Genomic DNA, 21,267 nt, shown 5'->3' on the forward strand with positions numbered 1-21,267 from the left:
GTCCCATGGTGTTTGTAAATGAGAACTTGTTCTCAACTAGCCTACCTGGTTAAATAAAGGTAAAATAAAATACTTGCGTACTATTGTTTGTACAGATGAACGTGGCACCTTCATGTGTTCGGAAATTGCTCCCAAGGATGAACCAAACTTGTGGATGTCCACAATTTTCTTTGAGGTCTTGGCTGATTTCTTGCGATTTTCCCATGATGTCAAGCAGAGGCACTGAGTTTGAAGGTAGGCCTTGAAATACATCCACAGGTACACCTCCAATTGACTCAAATGATGTCAATTAGCCTATCAGATGCTTCTAAAGCCATTACATAATTCTGGAATTTTCCTAGCTGTTTAAAGGCAGTCAACTTAGTGTATGTAAACTTCTGACCCACTGGAATTGTGACAGTGAACTATAAAAGTGAAATCATCTAAACAATTGTTGGAAAAATGACTTGTGTCATGAACAAAGTAGATGCCCTGACCGACTTGCCAAAACTACAGTTTGTCAACAAGAAATGTGTGGAGTGGTTGAAAAATGAGTTTTAATGGCGCCAACCTAAGTGTATGTAAACTTCTGACTTCAACTGTAACTGCTGTTCCTATGAAGTCCACATACTTTTGTATGTATAGTGTATATTGTTACTGAATAGCAAATACTGACGCATGATCATACACTGATACCCATCACTAGTCACATTTTTTATATTAGACAATAGAACTGGTTGTCCATCAGGAATTCAGTCACTCAGTACACTGAAGTTCATCCAAACGTATTGCTTTTAGAAATGTCTCAAATGTCTAACGCAAACTCAGGCTGCAAAGAGACATGTAGTCTTCACAGCTACTCCAGAGAGCCAATCGCTGACCAGATGTGGTGTATTTTCCCCATGCCTGGCTTGACAGGAAGCTTACCATGTTAGCTAACTGAGTTCAGCATGCTGACGTACACACTTCAGAGTCAAACACAAAAACTCCTATTCAGATCCTTCATACAAGGACAGCCCATAGCCTACTGGCCAAATAGACAATAAATGGTTTAAATAATATAGCTTTAATGTTTTGTAGAAAGTTTGCTGAGGTCTCAATGACAGAAACCCTGAAATAATGACTCAGAAGGTGACAAGGAATAAACCAAATTTAAATAAAACCTAATAGCCACTTAAAATACTAAATGTTCCAAGTCAGATTTACAAAATGAATAGCCTACCAATCTCTCCACTACAGCTCAAAACACTCACGGTCAAACCTGTATTAACGATACCACTTAAATTAGAAAAAAAGAAAGAAAAAAAAAGAAAAGAAATCACAAAAGGCCACAATAATACGAAATTCATATGACGTGTATGTGTGTGTGTGTGCGTTTCAAGAGAGTGCTGGCTCAGACGGATGCATGTTCATATATATTTTATATAATGTATATCAAACTAAAACTAATACAGCATCAAACTTAAAAAGGACCAAGAAAAATAAAGTAGTAACAGTTGGTTGTGGAGCATTTTGAAATTAAAACCAGATTGGTTGGAGCAGAAGAGGGGTGCAGATCAGGAACATTGAGCCTCTCTGGCTGCGGGTGGGAAGGGGGCAGGAGGAGGTCCATCCCTGGTTGGGTGCATGGAGGGGCAGGAGGGAGCAATGGGGGTACGGCCAATTGCAGGTGGAGATTAGTTAGTCCAGCGTTCTCCAGGAAATGTCTCCTTGCTTATCTTATTCAAACAAAACATGACTAAAAAAAAGCAGCCGTACTGTAGTGGGAAGTCTTTGTCCGTGAGGCTGTTCTTCTACTCAAGTTTCTTATTAATATCCTTTATCATACTGTAAGTGTGGACAGAGAAAACCATGACACTGCAATTAAGTGAGGGGCGAGAGTGTTTGGCTGTATGCTTGTGGTAGCTTCTCTGTGCATACGTGTACACTAGGCATTCATGTACGATGCACAGGCCGAGAGCAGGGACGCTTACACGCGCGTGTGTTTTTTTTGTGTGAGTGTGAATAGTGTACTGTATATGTTGTGTATTGTGTGTGTTTGAGAGTTCACCTCCATGTGAGAGGGTGGTCTGTCTCTGTAGACCCACTAAAACCATGCTAGAACTCTTCACTACTCTTCCAGCCAGTCCCACCACCACATGGCCAGGCTGTCCTACTCTTTAGCTTCCAGGAACAGGGTCTCCTGCGGGAAAAGCTTGGCCTCCAGTAAAGACGAGGCTGGGTCTAGCTGGGTGATCTGCAGAGAAAGAGAACAAGAGAAGCATGAGAAGAGGACACATTCATACAGGATACATGACAGTCATTACACAAGTCCTTGTTCTAGCTCCAGTTGGAAGTGACATTTAACCACATGTGCATACATGGAAAGAATTAAGTTGCAATGTGCCTGGTAAAAAGTACAAACGGTCAACTAGTCCATTTCTTAATCTTTTTATCATTGAACACGTTTTGTGTACCTTGGGACATGTACACAAACGTGGACGTACCAAAGTACGCCATGCAAACAGATGTACTGGAAAGGTGTTAACTTGGCCTCTGCTTGGTGTATGTCTCTAAGATACATCATCAAGTGGAAAAGCTGTTGACAGTGAGGCAGTAATCTGATCATCTCTGTTTTGGTGGCCAGCGTTGCGTTTCCCCAGAGAGATCGATCATTTCTGTTTTCTAAGGTTTCCATCCAAACTAAACGGCTGTGGTTTCTACAAGGACCTGCCTTGAACGATGTGTGTACGACCATAAACGAATCACCTTTACCTACTGAATGAATGACCAAACAAAAATACATAAGGTAGATGCTAATATTAAAAAAGACATACAGTATCAATAAGTGTCAAAATATTCATCATTCAAATCCAGGTTGAGGGCATCGGCAGAGCAAGATGGTAATAATGCATTGCCACCCATAATGCAGCTAATTTTGTCAGCCATGTTGACACACGGGTAACCTATGCTGTTTAACATGAGACAACCCAGCCTGCTAGCTTATGAGGGTTAATCACCGGGAGTCTCCTGTTACATAGGCCCCGTCATCCCCTTCCGCACACCTGGGCCCTCTGTCTACTGTGACGTGGGAGCCAGGCCAGGGCAGGGCTTATCTGTTGCCTGTGGTGACAGCCTCTGATTAGACCTCCTGTTATGATCACTGGGGTGGTAATTAACTAGCAGGCATCAGACAACCAGCGCAACAAGGTCTGAGTTCACCTCACACTGATGAGACCATCATCACAACGACATTAGGTGGAGAAACACTGCTGGATGATGTGATAGCTGGAAGACCTTTGAGGCTGAAACCAAGTTAAACACCCACCTCTCACCATGGAGTCAGAGTTTGCTCTATAACTATCCTGACAGCTCTGTCTCTCTCAATCTCTGCTCTGGCTGGGGAAGTAATCCCTGCAGTTGTCCTGCCCGGTTCGCCGTTGAATTTGGATGCATTGTGCCTGTTATGCCGCCAACAGACGGATCCTACTTCCTGATATGACATCTCATGTTCTTCTGTTCTACCACACACATATGGTAATAAACTAATCTTCCCTCAATATAAATAATGAGTCGTCTTTCCTAACGAGTAATATTTCCAATGATCATTGAGTCATCAAAAACTAACCTTCAATAGAGCTACATAATTTCAACGGTATGATGCCGGGAGGTCAAAGAGGAGCAAGAATTCATCAGCAAACAGCTATTCCCAGAGGAAAAGGAAAATGTCACACCAATGGAGGCTCTTTGACATCAGGTTCTCATACTAATTTCTCCTGTCATTAGGGCTCCTCGCTCCCCAGCATGACCTGAGCTCATAAGGCAGCACAGGGAGGGGTGTCACGTCAACCTACACAACGCACCGCAGCCAGGGGAAAGCAAGATGGTGTGCTGCTAACAGATTACGTCCCAACGGGTGAACTGAAGACCTTTTTCCCCCACCTTTTGCTCAGTATTTCACAAATGCCAGCTATGCTAATGAACCTGACAGGCTGTTATGACACCACAGCATCAGGTATGAGTAAATTAGGGTTTAGGGAGGAGCAGGTGCGGCCGTGTGTGTGTTGACGGGGGGAGGGGAGAGCATCTGACTAAAAAGAAAGTAGAGAAACAAGATGCCACACTGACACAGGAGACAAGCACCATCAGTGATTGTTTACATTGTTATCCAATTAAGAGACCATAAGCATTGAGGCATCTGTCAACAAACAAAGCTGTTGTTTTTCTCTCCACTCTGCGTCGCGATACCCTCTCTATATTTTCACTGTCTGGCTCTCCCTATATCCGCTGAATTCTCTTCTCCCCTGACTGACACATACAGCAGCCGGGGAGAGCCTGACACACAAACATACACAGGCCTACATTATTCATGATATGGCCAACAAAGCAATCTTATCAACAAACAGCTCTATGATAAAGGCAATACACAAGCATTTAAACTGTACTGTATGACTTGTAATTACATTTTAGTGTAGTAGATAAACCAACTAGATGTCTGGCACACAACATTAAAGTCTAGCATCAGTCTGAAGTGCCATTTTAAGTGTTTTGAAGGTTCCGGTTTAATCCGTAGCAGCGGTGTTTTCTCAAGTGCTTGACAATGTTGGTGGATAATCATCGAACCCGATCACACACTCATCCTGACAGGCCTCACAGTGGCCAAACAAACAGAGCAGAACAAGATGCCACCTTCCTTGAGAGACCCACTACTACTGCCAAAATAGTCTAATTCCTCTGAAGATGTCATAAAACTGTTTCCATCAAATTAAAACTAACGGCAAATGTTGGTCTAAAATAGGCTCATTCACGTACACTACTTATGCAAGTTACCCAAGGACTACAGAGTTTTCAGTGTGTGAACATCAATGTGGGTTGTATCAAGAAAATAATGCACAAGAAATGTTATGCCTACCATCGGATGTTCCACCCTCCCACTAAGTAGAATTTCTAGATTTTATTTGAGATAATGTTGGATCTTTACTTTCAATCTCTAGTGAAGGACTAGTAGGAACATTTCTTTATATCGGTATGAGAATCCGCTATCACATCTCACAAAAGAATGTATTAACTCCATGTCATTGTCTTCAGTGTTATGATTATCGTGCTTAACATAATTAACACTTAAGTTGAAGTAAAAATAAATATTGCAAATCACTTCATTAGTATGAATAAAACATTTGATAACTTGAGACGAGTGAAAAAATAAACACCCGTCTCAAGATGTCAGTTTCCAACATAATCGAACGTGCAGCTGAAATAACAGTTTTTTATGAAGCCATTTAGGTTCTATGTTAATTCAAACCATATAGCTTGTCTGTTTTAAACTTGTGTTGTCAAGTGTTTATTTGGCCAATTACAAAAGCAGTGGGAGATCATTATGTGCTTCCAGGAACGATGACAACACGTAGAGCCAGGGCGTGAACAACACACTTCAAAGTGGGCCGCCGCGCAGCCTGGAGAGAGGGAGGAGGGTGAAAAGGGGGGCTGCCGTTCCCCAGGGGAACAGGCCCTGAGCTTTTAACTTCTCTGGAACAGGGAAGCAATCTGCTCTCAGAAGTCCCCTATATGCTGTCTAGAGCAGAGCCAACACAAACACCAGTCCCACACACACAGTGCATAAAGTGTGAGACTGAGTACAGTATACATGAACAGGATTTTGGGGGGCAGGTAGCCTAGCGATTAAGAGCATTGAGTCAGAAACCGAAAGGTCGCTAGTTCAAATCCCCGAGCAGACTAGGTGAAAAATCTGTTGATGTGTCCTTGAGCAAGGCACTAAACCCTAATTGCTCCTGTAAGTCGCTCTGGATAAGAGCGACTGGAATCAGAGCTATAACCTACATGGAGCTATATCCCACATGCAGTCATACAGGTGGGAGAAGATATTGTGGAAAGACTTTTGGGGAAGGAGTATGAATTTTGGGACTAAATCAATAAACTGCAATTGTTCTTCCTGTGCGTTTCACTGTTTCAGACTTGAAATGAACGCAGATGTGATGTCTAGTTCAGTTGGACACGAGGATCATTTCATAGCACTGTTTATTTTGACTAAATCTAGAGTTTTGTCTAAATCATTCTACACATTGGTACTGTTCAAACATTTCATTTTCAGAAACCTGGAACATCAATTAGGGCAAGGTTAAACTCAGCACAAAGTACAGTAACACAACGTGAAGAAAAATATCCTGTCAAGACAATGTATGGGGGTCTAAAACCTAGACTGAGCCAAGTTAACTCACGACTGGAACWACTAAGTATCTAGACCACATACACAGTACATACTGGTTCTGGTGAGTGTGAAGAGACATGTTTTGCTCTTTGCGTCAACATGTAACTTCCTCCAATAACTTACAAGCAGTCAAAGAAACTAAAGTATAAAGTCAGCGATGCATTTTATTTTATTTCTGTTTAATCATCTTCCACTTAATTGCTTTCTTATTGCTGGCAATTATCTTGAGTTGTCATGCAGGGGAAGGAGAGAAGAAGTTTAAACATTTGCGGTGTATTACAAATGCAATAGTGGTACATCCGCTAATCCGAGCAGAGCAACAGTGGAAGCGTCTGGAGGAGATTGAGGCTCCTTTTAATTAGAGGAGAGCTGCAGGATTAGACGGACTGGGCACTGTTCAGATGCAAACACACTGGCACACACTGCTTGGCGATGTCCACAATGGCACCCAGTTTTCTATGTAGTGCACTACTTTTGACCAGGGCCCATATGGTAGTGCACGATATAGAGAACAGGGTACCATTTGGGACATACCCATAAATTCTGCTCTCTCTTTCTCCTGTCCTCCGCACCACGTCTCTACTGGAACTTCATTGGAGATGAAGACATTTTTATCTTGGCCTAAAACACGTGGATTTTAAAGTGTATTTAAGAAGATGTGAATAAGGCATGGATCTGCTTGAATAGATGAAGGCATGTGTGCCCACCTGAGTGTGTGAGCATTTGTATGTGTATCAATGTTTGTGTACTGTATATGTGTCTAGTGTGCGCATGTGTATAAGTGTGTGCATGTGTGTGTGCGTTAGCTAGAGTGAAGTGTTTGTACCCCCATGTTCCCTACAGACCTGGATGGCAGGCTGTCTGGGCAGGCCTGCACACACACACACACACTCCCGTTGATTAATGGAAATCCCATTTTTGTTTCCACCACTCCAATTAAGCAGGTAGTTAAAATGGTGCTCATTAGCTACCTGCCACAGCACAGAGCAGAGCGTGGCCAACAGCTCTAATTACTGGGAGAACTCCAGTCGGTCCGGCGCCGTGCACCGCGGCTACAGAGGAACCAACCGAGGAGAATACTGTTGACTGTATCCTAAGTAGCCAGCGCTCTTCTGTGTATACGTACTGGCTAATTAATATTCAACCCATTATAAATGCACTTGTGGATAGAAGTCACACACACTCACGCAAGCACACGAAAAAACACATTTCTCATTAGCCCACCATGGCTTTTAATTATACAGAAATCCTCTAACTATCTGAACAGTCACACTCTCTGGACACTGGGGATTGAGATGAGCAACAAACTGGAGCCACATGCAGGGGTGAGCCAATTATGACTGTGGACTTCTCCTGCAGAGATGTTACATTACAGGCTGCTGTGTTGATCACTGCTTAGTACCTGTAGTTAGCCAACCAGAGGTACTGAGCAAATAAAGATAAACATACTGTAGAGTTAAATAATGGTCATTAGTTACACTTTGGTTCCACCTTGTTTAAAGTAGGGATGTGTTCAAGACAATTCGATACATATCTAATTACACAGGCTCCAATACGATACAGGAACAATACGTTTTAGTTAAATGATTTGGTGCGATTAGAGAACAAATCGATGCGATTCGGTTCAACGCAATCCGATGCACTAACATTTGTTGCTGCTGATTGAGCTCATGACCTGGGCCTCTGAGCTTGATCTGTCTGAGCTGTGTTAGGCGTGTGTAAATGATTGTACACTGAGTATATCAAATATTAGGAACACCTTCCTAATATTGAGTTGCGTGCATCCCCCCCCCACCCCTTTTTCCTCTCAGAACAGCCTAAATTTGTTGGGGCATGACTCTAGGTGTCAAAACATTTCCACATGTCAACTCCAATGCTTCCCACAGTTGTGTCAAGTTGGTTGATGTCCTTTGAGTGGTGGACAATTCTTGATACACATGGGAAATGGAGCTTGAAAAACCCAGCAGCGCTGCAGTTCTTGACACAAACCGGTGAGCCTGGCACCTACTACCATACCCGTACAAAAGCACTTCAATCTTTTGTTTTGCCCATTGACCCTCTGAATGGCACCTGTACACAATCCATGTCTCAAAGCCTAATAATCTCTTCCCCCTTCATCTACACTGATTGTAGTGGATTTAACAGGTAACATCAATAAGGGATCATAGCTTTCATCTGGATTCACCTGGTCAGTCTAGGTCATGGACAGAACAGGTGTTAATGTTTTGTATAATCCGTGTAGGTCTATGGCATATGTACTATGTAGGCACCTGAGTTGAGCCATAATAACGTTGGGCCAGTAACCAATAGGTCGCTGGTTCGAATCCCCGAGCCGACTAGGTGAAAAATCAGTCAATGTACCCTTCAGCAAGGCACTTAAGCCTAATTGCTCCAGGGTCGCCATCAATAATGGCTGATCCCTGGCCTCACTCGCTGAGGGTGTCTCAGGGAGTGGGATATGCAAAAAAGTAACATGTCCAATTCACACGTGTATAATACACACTAATGTGTGAAATAGGACAAATGTAAGCACCCACCTAACAATAATAATTATTAGGGAGACCAGGCTTCTACCACCCCACTACCACTACCAGATTAGGGGTGTGCAATGGAGACTGTTTTTTGTCTCCAGTATCTTACTTTTACTCCCGTAAAACACTTTTTTCAACAGCACATAGATAACCAATATAATTTGTTTTTACTCAACTAATAAAGCCTAATATCACGCAAGCCATTTTAGCATTTGAATGCTGAAGGTGCCGCGCAGATGAGCTAGATCAGGAACAGGCCGCCTACCTCGCGTTGGTCAGTGCGCGAAGCTGGGCACAGTGCTCAGTTTGACTAGGCTACTGACATTGCCTGGAGTTGTTCTGCATGATGACTGTCAACACAGTTAAGCCTACATGCAGTTCCACACTAAAGGAGAGGATGCATCAGTTGTCACAATAGAGGAGTTATTTTTTTGGAAGTTAGAAAGAACATAATATAAAATATTTTCTGATCGACGCATGCTACATTTCAAATCGGTTTGTGGCTCGATGCACTTGTATCTTAAATATTTGTATTGGGGACCGATACGTATCGGTGAATCGCTACATTTCTAATATAAACACACTGTGGTCCCGTGTGGCTCAGTTGGTAGAGCATGGCGCTTGCAATGCCAGGGTTGTGGGAACAATTCCCACCGGGGAACCAGTATGAAAAAAGTATTTAAATGTATGCATTCCACTACTGTAAGTCGCTTTGGATAAGACTAAAAATGTCAATACTTACGTTTCTGCGGGGGAAGGTGGTGAGCAGTTTGAAGTCATCCCAGGGGTAGCCCTTGGAGGCCACAAAGTCAAAGAGGACCTGCAGCTTGGTGCTGCCCAGGAAGCGCCGCACCAGAAACTCACCACTGGGAGTTCGTATACGCAGCTTGCTAATTGGCTCTCCTCCTTCCTCTGCAGGCTCTGGCGGCAGGGCATGTTCCAATGAGAGACGGATGGCCTAAACAAAGGGGAGGGACAAAGCGATCATAGAGTTAGGTAGGGAAGGGGGTGATTATTCAGTTGGACAATGACTTTTAAGTGTGATTAATTTGCTTACAATGACATGGATTCACTTTGTTTCGGGGAACTTTAAAACGACTATTTATGAGGCAACATATGAATCCACAAGGCATCAAATCCTCTGGCCTCTTCTTCCAAAACGTGTAGGCTAGTCTTTGTGTCTCATTAATAAAGACATGCAGTACAACGCTAACTCGTGCCGGGGTAGATTAGATAACTGCCCAGAACAAATAGGATGGCCTCATCAACAGCAGGGAAATTAAATCAGGTCTCCAGTGTCACAGAGCAGGACCTGCTGCTCCCACGGGGCTCTTTCCCTCCAGCTTGTTGTTCCTGTTTTGACAGAGGGTAGCATATGCTGTGACAACACACAGCAGCTTTATTTACCAACCATAATGCAATTATATTTCATAAAAGTGTACAACAGTAGCTCATTAGCAGCTTCAGGCTTTGAGTGGGAGCGTGCCAGAGGCACTCCCCAGGTAGGTGCCTGGTAAAGGGCCCCCCAGCAGCACACTGCACTGTGGCGTCTAAAGCCACAGAGCACACGCCTCACTTAGGCCCTGCTTCGCACAAAGAACACAGGAGCATAACCACTCAACGCAAAAAACAAACACCACCACAGGAGGGGCGGGGGGGGGCAGTGTGCGCACCTGACAGGAGCACCATGAGGCCACTGGTACTAGTAAATAATGACATCACCACTCCCCCCTCTGCCTCTTCCTTTCATCTCCCTCTCCACACAAAGACAAAATCACAGAAAGCATTTCCCCTTGTACTCATGGGTCTACTGAGCGGTTTGTTTCCCTGCGGGGCATTGTGACGGGTGGTGCAGGGCAGACAGCCGGAGACGTGAGGCAGACTTGAGGTCTGGTCTGTGGGTACAGACAGTGTGTAGTCCGGGCGGCTGAGTGGGTGGGTGTTTGGCTGGGCTCCAGGTGTGGGACACCATGCTGCCTTGTTTACTCATACACAATGTCAGAGAAATTAGGCATTGGAGCAGCCAGGGATAAGCAGCACAACTCTGAATGGTTGGGACAGCTGTTGTCCTTCCTCCACACACCATACAGACACACTGGCTCCGCTTATTATCTCCCAACCTTCTACCTGATGACCGACAGCAGTAGTAGTGGGTGATCGAGCGAAACGATCTGGAACTAGGTCTGTGGTTAGAACTCTAGCCTTGTTAAAATACAGTTGAAGTCTGAAGTTTGCATACACCTTAGCCAAATACATTTAAACTCAGTTTCACAATTCCTGACATTTAATCCTAGTAAAAATTCCCTGTCTTAGGTCAGTTAGGATCACCACTTCATTTTAAGAATGTGAAATGTCAGACTAATAGTAAAGAGAATGATTTATTATTTCAGCTTTAATTTCTTTCATCACATTTCCAGTGGATCAGAAGTTTACATACTAATTGGAGTGTATGTATTATACTAATTGGAGTGTATTTGGTCGCATTGCCTTTAAATTGTTTAACTTGAGTCAAACGTTTTGGGTAGCCTTCCACAATAAGCTGGGTGAATTTTGGCCCATTCCTCTTGACAGAGCTGGTGTAACTGAGTCAGGTATGTAGGCCTCCTTGCTCGCGCACACACTTTTTCAGTTCTGCCTACACATTTTCTATAGGATTGAGTTCAGGGCTTTGTGATGGCCACTCCAATACCTTGACTTTGTTGCCATTTTGCCACAACTTTGGAAGTATGCTTGGGGTCATTGTCCATTTGGAAGACCCATTTGCGACCAAGCTTTGACTTCCTGACTGATGCCTTGAGATGTTGCTTCAATATATCTACATAATTTTCCTCCCTCATGATGCCATCTATTTTGTGAAGTGCACCAGTCCCTCCTGCAGCAAAGCACCCCCGCAACATGCAGCAACCCCCGTGATTCACGGTTGAGATGGTGTTCTTCGGCTTGCAAGCCTCCCCCTTTTTCCTGCAAACACAACGATGGTCATTATGGCCAAACAGTTCTATTATTGTTTCATCAGACCAGAGGACATTTCTCCAAAAAGTACCATCTTTGTCCCCATGTGCAGTTGCAAACCGTAGTCTGGCTTTTTTATGGCGGTTTTGGAGCAGTGGCTTCTTCCTTGCTGAGCGGCCTTTCAGGTTATGTCGATATAGGACTTGTTTAACTGTGGATAAAGATACTATTGTACCTCCAGCATCTTCACAAGGTCCTTTGCTGTTCTGGGATTGATTTGCACTTTTCGCACCAAAGTACCTTCATCTCTAGGAGACACTCATCCCTGCACATGATTATGGTTGTGCTATGATATGTGTTGATGTCTGTCTGTGGTTTATAGCTAGTGGTCTTCCTCCAGGTTGTTTATGTCTCTCCTGTTGTGGGGAGTGTCCTTGAGGCTTCATTACTGAATCCACCAGTGTGTTTGTCTTCACTCTCATCATTAAATACTAGGGTTGGAAACTTTCCAGTAAATTTCCGACATTTCCCCAAATATCTTCCATGGGAAGTTAAGCCCGGGAATTTTGCTTCAATTCATCAAAAAAGTTAGCTTATAACAGTGAACCTTTTTTGTGGGACACACACAAGGCAATTCTAGGTCTTGTAGCATATTTTGGTTAAACTATCCCAATTCAATGGAATTGCACAGTGCATTCTTCCATCACATGTACAGCTAATTCAAGATCTTGCACACTAATGAGATGCTTTCTGTCAAGTTTTGATTACAATACTGGCTGGGGTGAATATATATGACAAACATGATTTTTTGTTAACTAGTAAATAGTAGCCTACAGCAAAGTGTGTTTAAATCATTTCTAACTTGTTAACAATTTCTGCTAGTTAGTTTCTGCTACCATTTGGGGTTTAGCTTGCTTAAGCCTGCTAACTGAGGAGTGTTAATTCACCTGTTCCCATACATGTTTCATTTTAAAACATTTATCTTACAAAGGAGTTGTTTAATCTAACAGCTTAACTATTTATCTGTACATGGAATTGTATTTGCTTTTCTTTTACAAATGTTTTCCCTACTCTACAGGAAATTGCCACAGGCACCATCTGATGTGTGGAGACATTTCACTGCAGCTAATGTCGAAGGGAAAGCTGTGTACATTTGCAAATACTGTGCCAAATCATATGTGAAGAATGCAACAAAGATGCAGAATCATCTGGCGAAGTGCATAAAGTTCAAACAGCGCTCACAACAAGCAACCCTGACAAAAGTCCCTCTACTTCTATTCAAGGTGAAAATGATGAATCAGACACCTTATCGATAGCAACAGCTCATGGTCCTCCTGGAATCAGAAGTTTTTGACTTAATGGAGGAACGTAGTCAGAGAAATGCTGATGAATGTCTTGCTCGAGCTGTGTATGCAACTGATGCTCACAGGCAATGTGTATTGGAAGAGTTTTCTGAATGTTCTTCGCCCAGCATACACCCCTCCAACCAGACTTTATCTACTAATTTGCTGGATACAGAGTTCAGAGTTAAAGTGAAGGTCAAGCAAATCATACAGAAAGCAGACTGTATTGCAATCATCTCTGATGGGTGGTCGAATGTTCGTGGGCAAGGAATAATTGACTATATCGTCACCCCTTAACCAGTATTCTACAAGAGGACAGACACAAGGGTCAACAGACACACCGGTCTCTACATTGCAGATGAGCTGAAGGCAGTCATCAATGACCTTAGACCACAGAAAGTATTTACATTGGTGACAGACAATGCTGCAAACATGAAGGCTACTTGGTCTAAAGCGGAGGAGTCCTACCCTCACATCACACCCATTGGCTGTGCTGCTCATGCATTGAGTCTGCTCCTCAAGGACATCATGGCACTGAAAACAATGGATACACTCTACAAGAGAGTCAAGGAAATGGTTAGGTATGTGAAGGGTCATCAAGTTATAGCAGCAATCTACCTCACCAAGSAAAGTGAGAAGAATAAGAYCACCACATTGAAGCTGRCCAGCAACACCCGTTTGGGGTGGTGTTGTCATCATGTTTGACAGTCTCCTGGAGGGGAAGGAGTCTCTCCAAGAAATGGCCATATCACAGTCTGCCGATATGGACAGCCCCATCAAGAGGATCCTCCTGGATGATGTATTTTGGGAGAGAGTGGTAAGCAGCCTGAAACCTATAGCAGTAGCCATTGCACAGATTGAGGGAGACAATGCCATCCTGTCAGATGTTCAGACTCTGCTTGCCGATGTAAGAAGAAATCCGTACTGCCCTMCCCACTTCTCTGTTGCTCCAAGCAGAGGAAACTGCAGATCTGAAATYCATCAAAAAGTATGGGCTTCTGCCTGAAGCCCATACACGCCGCAGCGTACATGTTGGACCCCAAGTATGCTAGCAAGAGCATCCTGTCTGGTGCAGAGATCAACAAGACCTATGGTGTCATCACTACCGTGTCTCGCCACCTCAGCCTGGATGAGGGAAAGGTTCTTGGCAGTCTGGCGAAGTACACTTCAAAGCAAGGGCTTTGGGATGGAGATGCAATATGGCAGTCGTGCCAGCATATCTCATCAGTCACCTGGTGGAAGGGACTTTGTGGATCTAAGGCTCTTTCCCCTCATCCTCCAAATTCCACCAATATCAGCCGCCTCAGAGCGCAACTGGTCATTGTTTGGGAACACACACACACACGCAACAGACTGACAAATACAATGGTTGACAAATTGGTGGCTTTTTGAGCCTGACAACAAGTCATCCTCAACAAGGCTGGAAAGTGACAGTGAAGATGAGGCCTCAGAGTCTGATGTTCAAGAGGTGGACATTGAGGAGGTCCAGGGAGATGACATGGAAGCCTGAGAGGAAGACAACCAAAGCTTTAGTTTCTAGACTATCATTTTACAGATGTAACATTGAGAAAAGTTTTGGGAGATGCGATGGATCATTGGGGATCATTCAATATTCCCTTTCTTTTGTTGTCCAGTGAAATCATCACATGTGAAGAGTCAACTCAATTAAAGTTAAATTTGTAACTAAATTGTTTTTTAAATTTGTATTGGAAGGATTTAATCATTTGCAATTATGTCTACTTATGATAAGGTAAAAGGTTTATGTTTCTGTCTCCATATAAGGTAAATATATCCAATGCAAAAAACAACTACATTTAAATGGTATTAATATGCAAGTATTTCCATTAATTCCCATATATTCCCTGTTAATTCCCACGGAGAGTTTACACCTCTGAATATTCCCCAAAATGTGAAACCCTACTAAACACAGCACATGCCCTCCTGCCTGCCTCACACTTGACCAGGCAGACACACAACCAGACAGGTGAAACAGTTGACCAGGTGAAAATACACCTGATACAGTCACACACAGGTCAGGTCAATGACTAGATTGCGTTTTCCCCTGCTTTAGACTTTAAGGCCACAATAAGGTAAGCCTGTCTGAGGTAAAGGATGTGGTATAGACTGCATGTAAACAGAGGGGCCATTGTTGGGTATCATGTTTCTGAATATCTACACTGTTGCATACAAGCAGGGTCGGTTGGTGGAGAGGAAACCATGGCAACGGGCTAGAGGACTACAGTGATATAATTAAGACTGGACAGAAAGGTCTTTTGTTCGGGGCTGTTTAACTAATGTGACAAATCATCTCAGCTAGCTGGTTCACCTGATCCCTGCTGTCTGTGGAGTTTGCTGCTGAGTAAATAGCCAATCAGCTGGCTAAAAGGAGCTATATCTACAGCATCCACCACTGCGTTCCCACTGCCATAATTGTTTTTCTTTGTCCCACCGTGCTTTGTGCTGCACCTTTTGTTCACTTGGTTTCAATATGATCTTGTGTGTCGTAGGGAATTCAAACAGGACAATAACATCTCTGTATGACAAGCTTAACAGGGATAGGGCTTACTGTACACACAAGAGATTAGTACATGTCCCTCTGTCTCTCTGCCTCCACCATGGGGATCACATGTTAGCATTCACTCCACAAACAACATATATGGACATGCAGGACGAAACAGACAAATACTATAAAAAAGTATGTGGATACCCCTTAATATTAGTGGATTCGGCTATTTCAGCTACACCCGTTGCTGACAGGTGTATAAAATTGAGCACACAGCCTTGCAATCTCCATAGACAAACATTGGCAGTAGAATGGCCTTACTGAGCTTAGTGACTTTCAACYTGGCACCGCCATAGGACAGTTTGTCAAACTTCTGCCCTGCTAGAGCTGCCCTGGTCCACTGTAAGTGCTGTTTTTGTGAAGTGGAAACGTCTAGGAGCAACAACGGCTCAGCCGCGAAGTGGTAGCCACACAAACTCACAGAACGAGACCACCAAGTGCTTTAGCGTGTAAAACAACCCTGTCCTCGGTTGCAACACTCACTACCAAGTTCCAAACTGCCTCTGGAAGCAACGTCAGCACAAGAACTGTTCGTTGGGAGCTTCATGAAATGGGTTTCCATGGCTGAGCAGCCGCACACAAGCCTAAGATCGCAATGCCAGGCATCGGCTGGAGTGGTGTAAAGCTCGCCGCCATTGGACTCTGGAGCAGTAGAAACGCGTTCTCTGGAGTGATGAATCACGCTTCACCATCTGGCAGTCTGACGGATGAATTTGTGTTTGGCGGATGCCAGGAGAACGCTACCTGCCCCAATGCATAGAGCCAACAGTAAAGTTTGGTGGAGGAGGAATAATGGTCTGGGGCTGTTTTTCATGGTTCGGGCTAGGCCCCTTAGTTCCAGTGAAGGTAAATCTTAACGCTACAGCCTACAATGACATTCTAGACGATTCTGTGCTTCCAACTTTGTGGCAACAGTTTGGGGAAGACCCTTTCCTGTTTCAGCATGACAATGCCCCATACACAAAGAAAGGTCCATACAGAAATGGTTTGTTGTGGAAGAACTTGACTGGCCAGCTCAGAGCCCTGACCTCAACCCCATCGAACAACTTTGGGATGAATTGGAACACCAACTGTGAGCCAGGCCTAATCGCCCAACATCAGCGCCAGACCTCACTAATGCTCGTGGCTGAATGAAAGCAAGTACCCGCAGCAATGTTCCAACAACTCGTGGAAAGCCTTCCCAGTCAAGTGGAGGCTGTTATAGCAACAAAGATGGAACCAACTCCATATTAATGCCCATGATTTTGGAATGAGATGTTTGACGAGTATGTGTCCACATACTTTTGGTCATGTACTGTATAAATGATGTATATATTTTTTATCTAACAAAGTGACCATGTGTTTTCAGTTATCTAAGTAGGAAATGATTGTTTAACTCTAAACATTAACCATAATGTTCTCACCTCTTTCTCATCATCTGCTTCTTTCTGGATCTGTTGCAGGCGAAGCTGTTCTGCCTGCTCTCTCTCCTGTGCTTCTCTCTGAAACAGAAATATATTTTTATTAATCCATCCAGCTGACATCAAACCATTACAAATAGTGATCAAACAATCAACCATGTTAACAYGTTTACTGGGTGGTTTCACAATAACCATTAACGACACATAGTAATGGTCACAATCATAACATGATTATAGAAGGGTATCCACTTTAAAGTTGTGCTCTGTATAAATGTTTCACTTGAGTTTAATGCTAAAATGCATGCTAAAAACCCTCTAACATTTATCTGATGAGAATGGATCCATGCCATTGTGTTGTAGTTGATGCCCAACCTTTTTACGGTCAGCCTCTAATGACAGTTGGTAGGCCTCATCCTGCTCCCTCTTCACCATTTCCCTGGCTTCACGTTCATCCTGGATAGAGAAAGAGACCACGTTAGAAGAGAAGACAAATACCCTCAAATTATGAGGTAACCAATAACACCAATAACAACAGAAGTAGTTAAAGTAAAAACAAAGTTGCTTTCTTCCTTTGCCACATGTTATATTGTTCTGTGTTGAATAGCTGTGATACCTGGCAGCTGAGCAGCAGGAAGTAGAATGAGAGAACTAAATGCTTTGTGTGGTTTAGCCAGACAAGGCTTGAAAGAGTATCATGTGGGAGAAGGGAATCCATCCGGGCCTCAACTTCCTTAACAGACCTGAGGGCTCTTTTCTTTTCCCTCAGAGTTCCTGTTTGTACAGAGGCAGACGACTGCCTTTCTACAGGCTGTGTGTAAGAGGCTTTCTAAAGCAGGGAGAAAGAACTGTTTCCATTGTGTCAGCAATGGCATTTGTTTTGGAGCCTGGGAGACTACCTTTTCTTTTCTGAACCCTGGACTTTGTGCCAATTACGTGAAAAAGTTGAGCTATTGTGATTTGTGGGGTTTGTGCACAGGGCAGGGGGAGTGGTCAATTCTTGCAAGCCTGAGAATGAAAAGGATACATTTTTCTGTTGTCCTAAATCATATTGGTCGCTGAACAGACACTGTAATAGCATGGTTGAGGACAAAAGAATAAAGGGTCACTTACCGTAAGTGCATTTGCCCAGCAGTCACGCAATAACAGTTACTGTAAAGTATAATGTTCCGTACTGTGTTCATTCCTTTTGATAAAATATCATGAAACAAACAAACGTTGCTTTTACTACACATAACACACATTATGGACAGGTACCTTTCTTCATTTACTGGGTATTTACTGGGTATATGATACCATACAATACAGTTTCCAACTACTTATGTAGCCTTTATCTGGTATTAAAATAGATCAAAGGAATAAACAAAAAAGTATGGAACAGATTCTAACAGCCAGGTATTTCCTGCTGTTGATGCACAGTCCATAACTAACTAAACAGACAATCCAGGTGTGTTTGGTTAAGTCAAGTTCGTTCAAATCTATGTGAAAGTAACTTTTTGGCTCTGCTGCAGTCTGTCCACCTCCCAGGCATGTCAGTCAGTGAGGAATGCGAGTGTGATGTTGGCAGATGTCTGGGTCTGTCCTCAGAGGAATGGGCCAGCAGAGCAGGACAGCCTCAGACAGTGAGTAGGTGTGAGCTCAGAGCAGTCTGGGATAGCGGGGGCTGTGGCAATGGGAGAACATCAGGTCGGAATATAGGGAATGAGGTTTAGATTTTTTGGGGGATCCCCATTAGCCGACGCCAATGGCGACAGCTAGTCTTCCTGGAGTGAACCTGAATTCTTCTGAGTGACCTGTACTGAAGGGTGACTCAGAGTACACCAACACCCCTAGCCTTAGGAGTCCTCTGCTTGAACTCTCAAGTCCAAATGATGACTGATTACTGACATGCTGTACATAAATCTGACCCAAGGCATTCGACTGATAAGGGGGCCAAGGGGCCAAACAATTGTATTTAAATATCTATGACTGTACACGTAGTGAGGAGAATTAGCTAATATGATAACTCTTTCCAATGATTGAAAGGCGGTCGGCGAGCTCAAGGAGTGACAAGTTCACTTCACAGCGAAGATGTATATGGTCTGGCATTTACAGGATGTGGTTGCAGATTCCTGTGGTTATTAATCACTCTGGTACATTACCCACTCATGATCATTTGTTCTCCTGATTTGTGACATTATCACTTCACATTTCCATCAATCCCGACAGGCCTGTGTAATTAACACAACCAGTGACCTTTATGGAGCCAGATCGCTTGTCAATGTGCCAGAAAATAATATACTACTTGTCATGAACAGAAACATTCTAAATATGTCAAATTGAAAAGTCATTAAGAACCAAATTTCATGGTATGTTAAGTGAATAACAATATTTCTGTTGACATCAAAAGCTGTCATATTCGCTTTGCATCTATGAAGACAATAGCAACGCAACCACCCAAGCTTCTACCCATGAAAACCTGTCCCTCAACTTCTCTAAACGGTGCTGTATCATCCAGCCTGGTCACACAGGACATACAGCTTGCTGCTGTATCATCCAGCCTGGTCACACAGGACATACAGCTTGCTGCTGTATCATCCAGTCCTGGTCACACAGACATACAGCTTGCTGCTGTATCATCCAGCCTGGTCACACAGGACATACAGCTTGCGCTGTATCATCCAGCCTGGTCACACAGGAACATACAGCTTGGTACTGTATCATCCAGCCTGGTCACACAGGACATACAGCTGTATCATCCAGCCTGGTCACACAGGACATACAGCTTAGTGACATGTGCACAGTGTACACACTTCTTGTTGCTTATTGGTCTTAATTATTTTTTCTGAAAGGGTAGGCATCCAATAAGAACATAATGGGAACCCCAGTTGTAGACATTCATTGGCTCACCTACAGTTAGCCCTCCGGCTGTGCACAAAACAACACTGTCTCACAATTCCCATGACGATATGCTGTAACTAAACTAATCAAACACAGAAAGGTCACTAAACTAGTATTGTTACGTAAACACAGTGGGAGTCTAACACATTCCTCATATGATGTGACTAAGACAGACAGGCAAGCAGCCAGGCCTAGTGCTGAGGAACATGAGACAATCTCAGGTGTTAATCTACTACAACACGCTGCTGCAGATGCCTTTCATCTTAGAGACAGTAACCACTTTGTGACTATTTCTTTCTTTAAATCTCTATCCCATCAACAAGTGTGAAAGGTTTAAAGATAAGTCGGTGAGAGAGAATGTGTACTGGTAGTCAGTCATCTCCCACTGACAAGTTGACGCTAAGTATTGAGCACATTGGTTTGAGCCTGATGGCACGTCTTCCCACTTCATCTCTTCCAGACTGCTGATTAATGAGAGATTTAAACAGTACAAAGAAACAGGGCATTGAGTCATCTGTATTCACTAACAACAAGAACTGTATGCCAAAGACAACATGGTCTAGTGTAGTCAGCTGAGGGGAACTACCTGTTTAAAGGGTCAGACAAAACTAGAATGCCGTTCTTTGTTTATTTGATGTTGAGTAAATATCTGCTAGAGCGGGAGAATGATTAAATCCATCCATTTCGACACATAAAAGACAGCATTCATGAGGTCAGGTAAATGTCTGACAGAGGGACCCCAGCCATACTGTCCCAAGATTCCTGTCCTCACATGAAAGAATACCGCTTCTGTTTCGCTGCTTTCTTCTCAGAGTGAAGCTTGGAATTTGTTTGTCGAGTTTCTATTGGATTAAAGCGGCAATGGACAGAGAATGGTGAAGAAGAGAACAGTTGTATCCTGCTCCCATTGTGAAGACCTTAGGCACAGTTAACTAAAACCAAATGGGAGGGAAATTAATTGTGCTTCGCCCCCCCTGTCCCAGACAAAGGGCCTCTCAGATGTGTGTTCCTAGCCTTGGCCCTAAGTGGAGCTGGTGGCAGTCACAATGCATTCCGATTTGTCTCCGCATGTCCCCATTTAGCTCCGAGACAAACTATGGCATAATTCTATGAGAACGGCTCAAATGGCACAATAATTGGCTCCCTCTTGGCCTCCTGTGACTAAACAAATCATGGTATATTTCAGTGGCCATGGCCTAATCATGGCTTACATTTCAAACATCTACTCCCCCTTAAAGACTCTGTTCTTCTGTGTGCTTTTAGAGTTCCTCCCATCTGTACCTCATCCTTGATGTCCTCTTGCTGCTGAGCTGAGAAGATTTCCATCGCACCCATTAGCCTCATCATCAACTCATCCACTGTTGTATTGCCTTCAAAGAAAAATAAAAAACAAGGCATAAAAATAAAAAAAACTTTG

At 43.5% G+C, this 21,267-nt stretch overlaps 1 protein-coding gene across 1 annotated transcript in view; it reads right to left on the reverse strand.

Moving 5' to 3' along the window:
* Nucleotides 1–1,024: 1,024 nt before the first annotated feature.
* The window catches only part of faf1 (Fas (TNFRSF6) associated factor 1), a 75,882-nt gene continuing 55,639 nt past the window's right edge, over nucleotides 1,025–21,267 (reverse strand). The window contains exons 15-19 of the mRNA XM_024004810.2: nucleotides 21,132–21,220; nucleotides 17,346–17,426; nucleotides 16,977–17,054; nucleotides 9,458–9,673; nucleotides 1,025–2,215 (exon numbers count right to left, since the gene is read on the reverse strand). Of these exons, the coding sequence (XP_023860578.1) occupies nucleotides 2,132–2,215; nucleotides 9,458–9,673; nucleotides 16,977–17,054; nucleotides 17,346–17,426; nucleotides 21,132–21,220 (548 nt within the window). The 3' untranslated portion in view covers nucleotides 1,025–2,131. The remainder of the gene's footprint in view (nucleotides 2,216–9,457; nucleotides 9,674–16,976; nucleotides 17,055–17,345; nucleotides 17,427–21,131; nucleotides 21,221–21,267) is intronic.

This window comes from Salvelinus sp. IW2-2015, linkage group LG16, assembly GCF_002910315.2.
Source record: "Salvelinus sp. IW2-2015 linkage group LG16, ASM291031v2, whole genome shotgun sequence".
In the NCBI taxonomy this organism is placed as follows: domain Eukaryota; kingdom Metazoa; phylum Chordata; class Actinopteri; order Salmoniformes; family Salmonidae; genus Salvelinus; species Salvelinus sp. IW2-2015.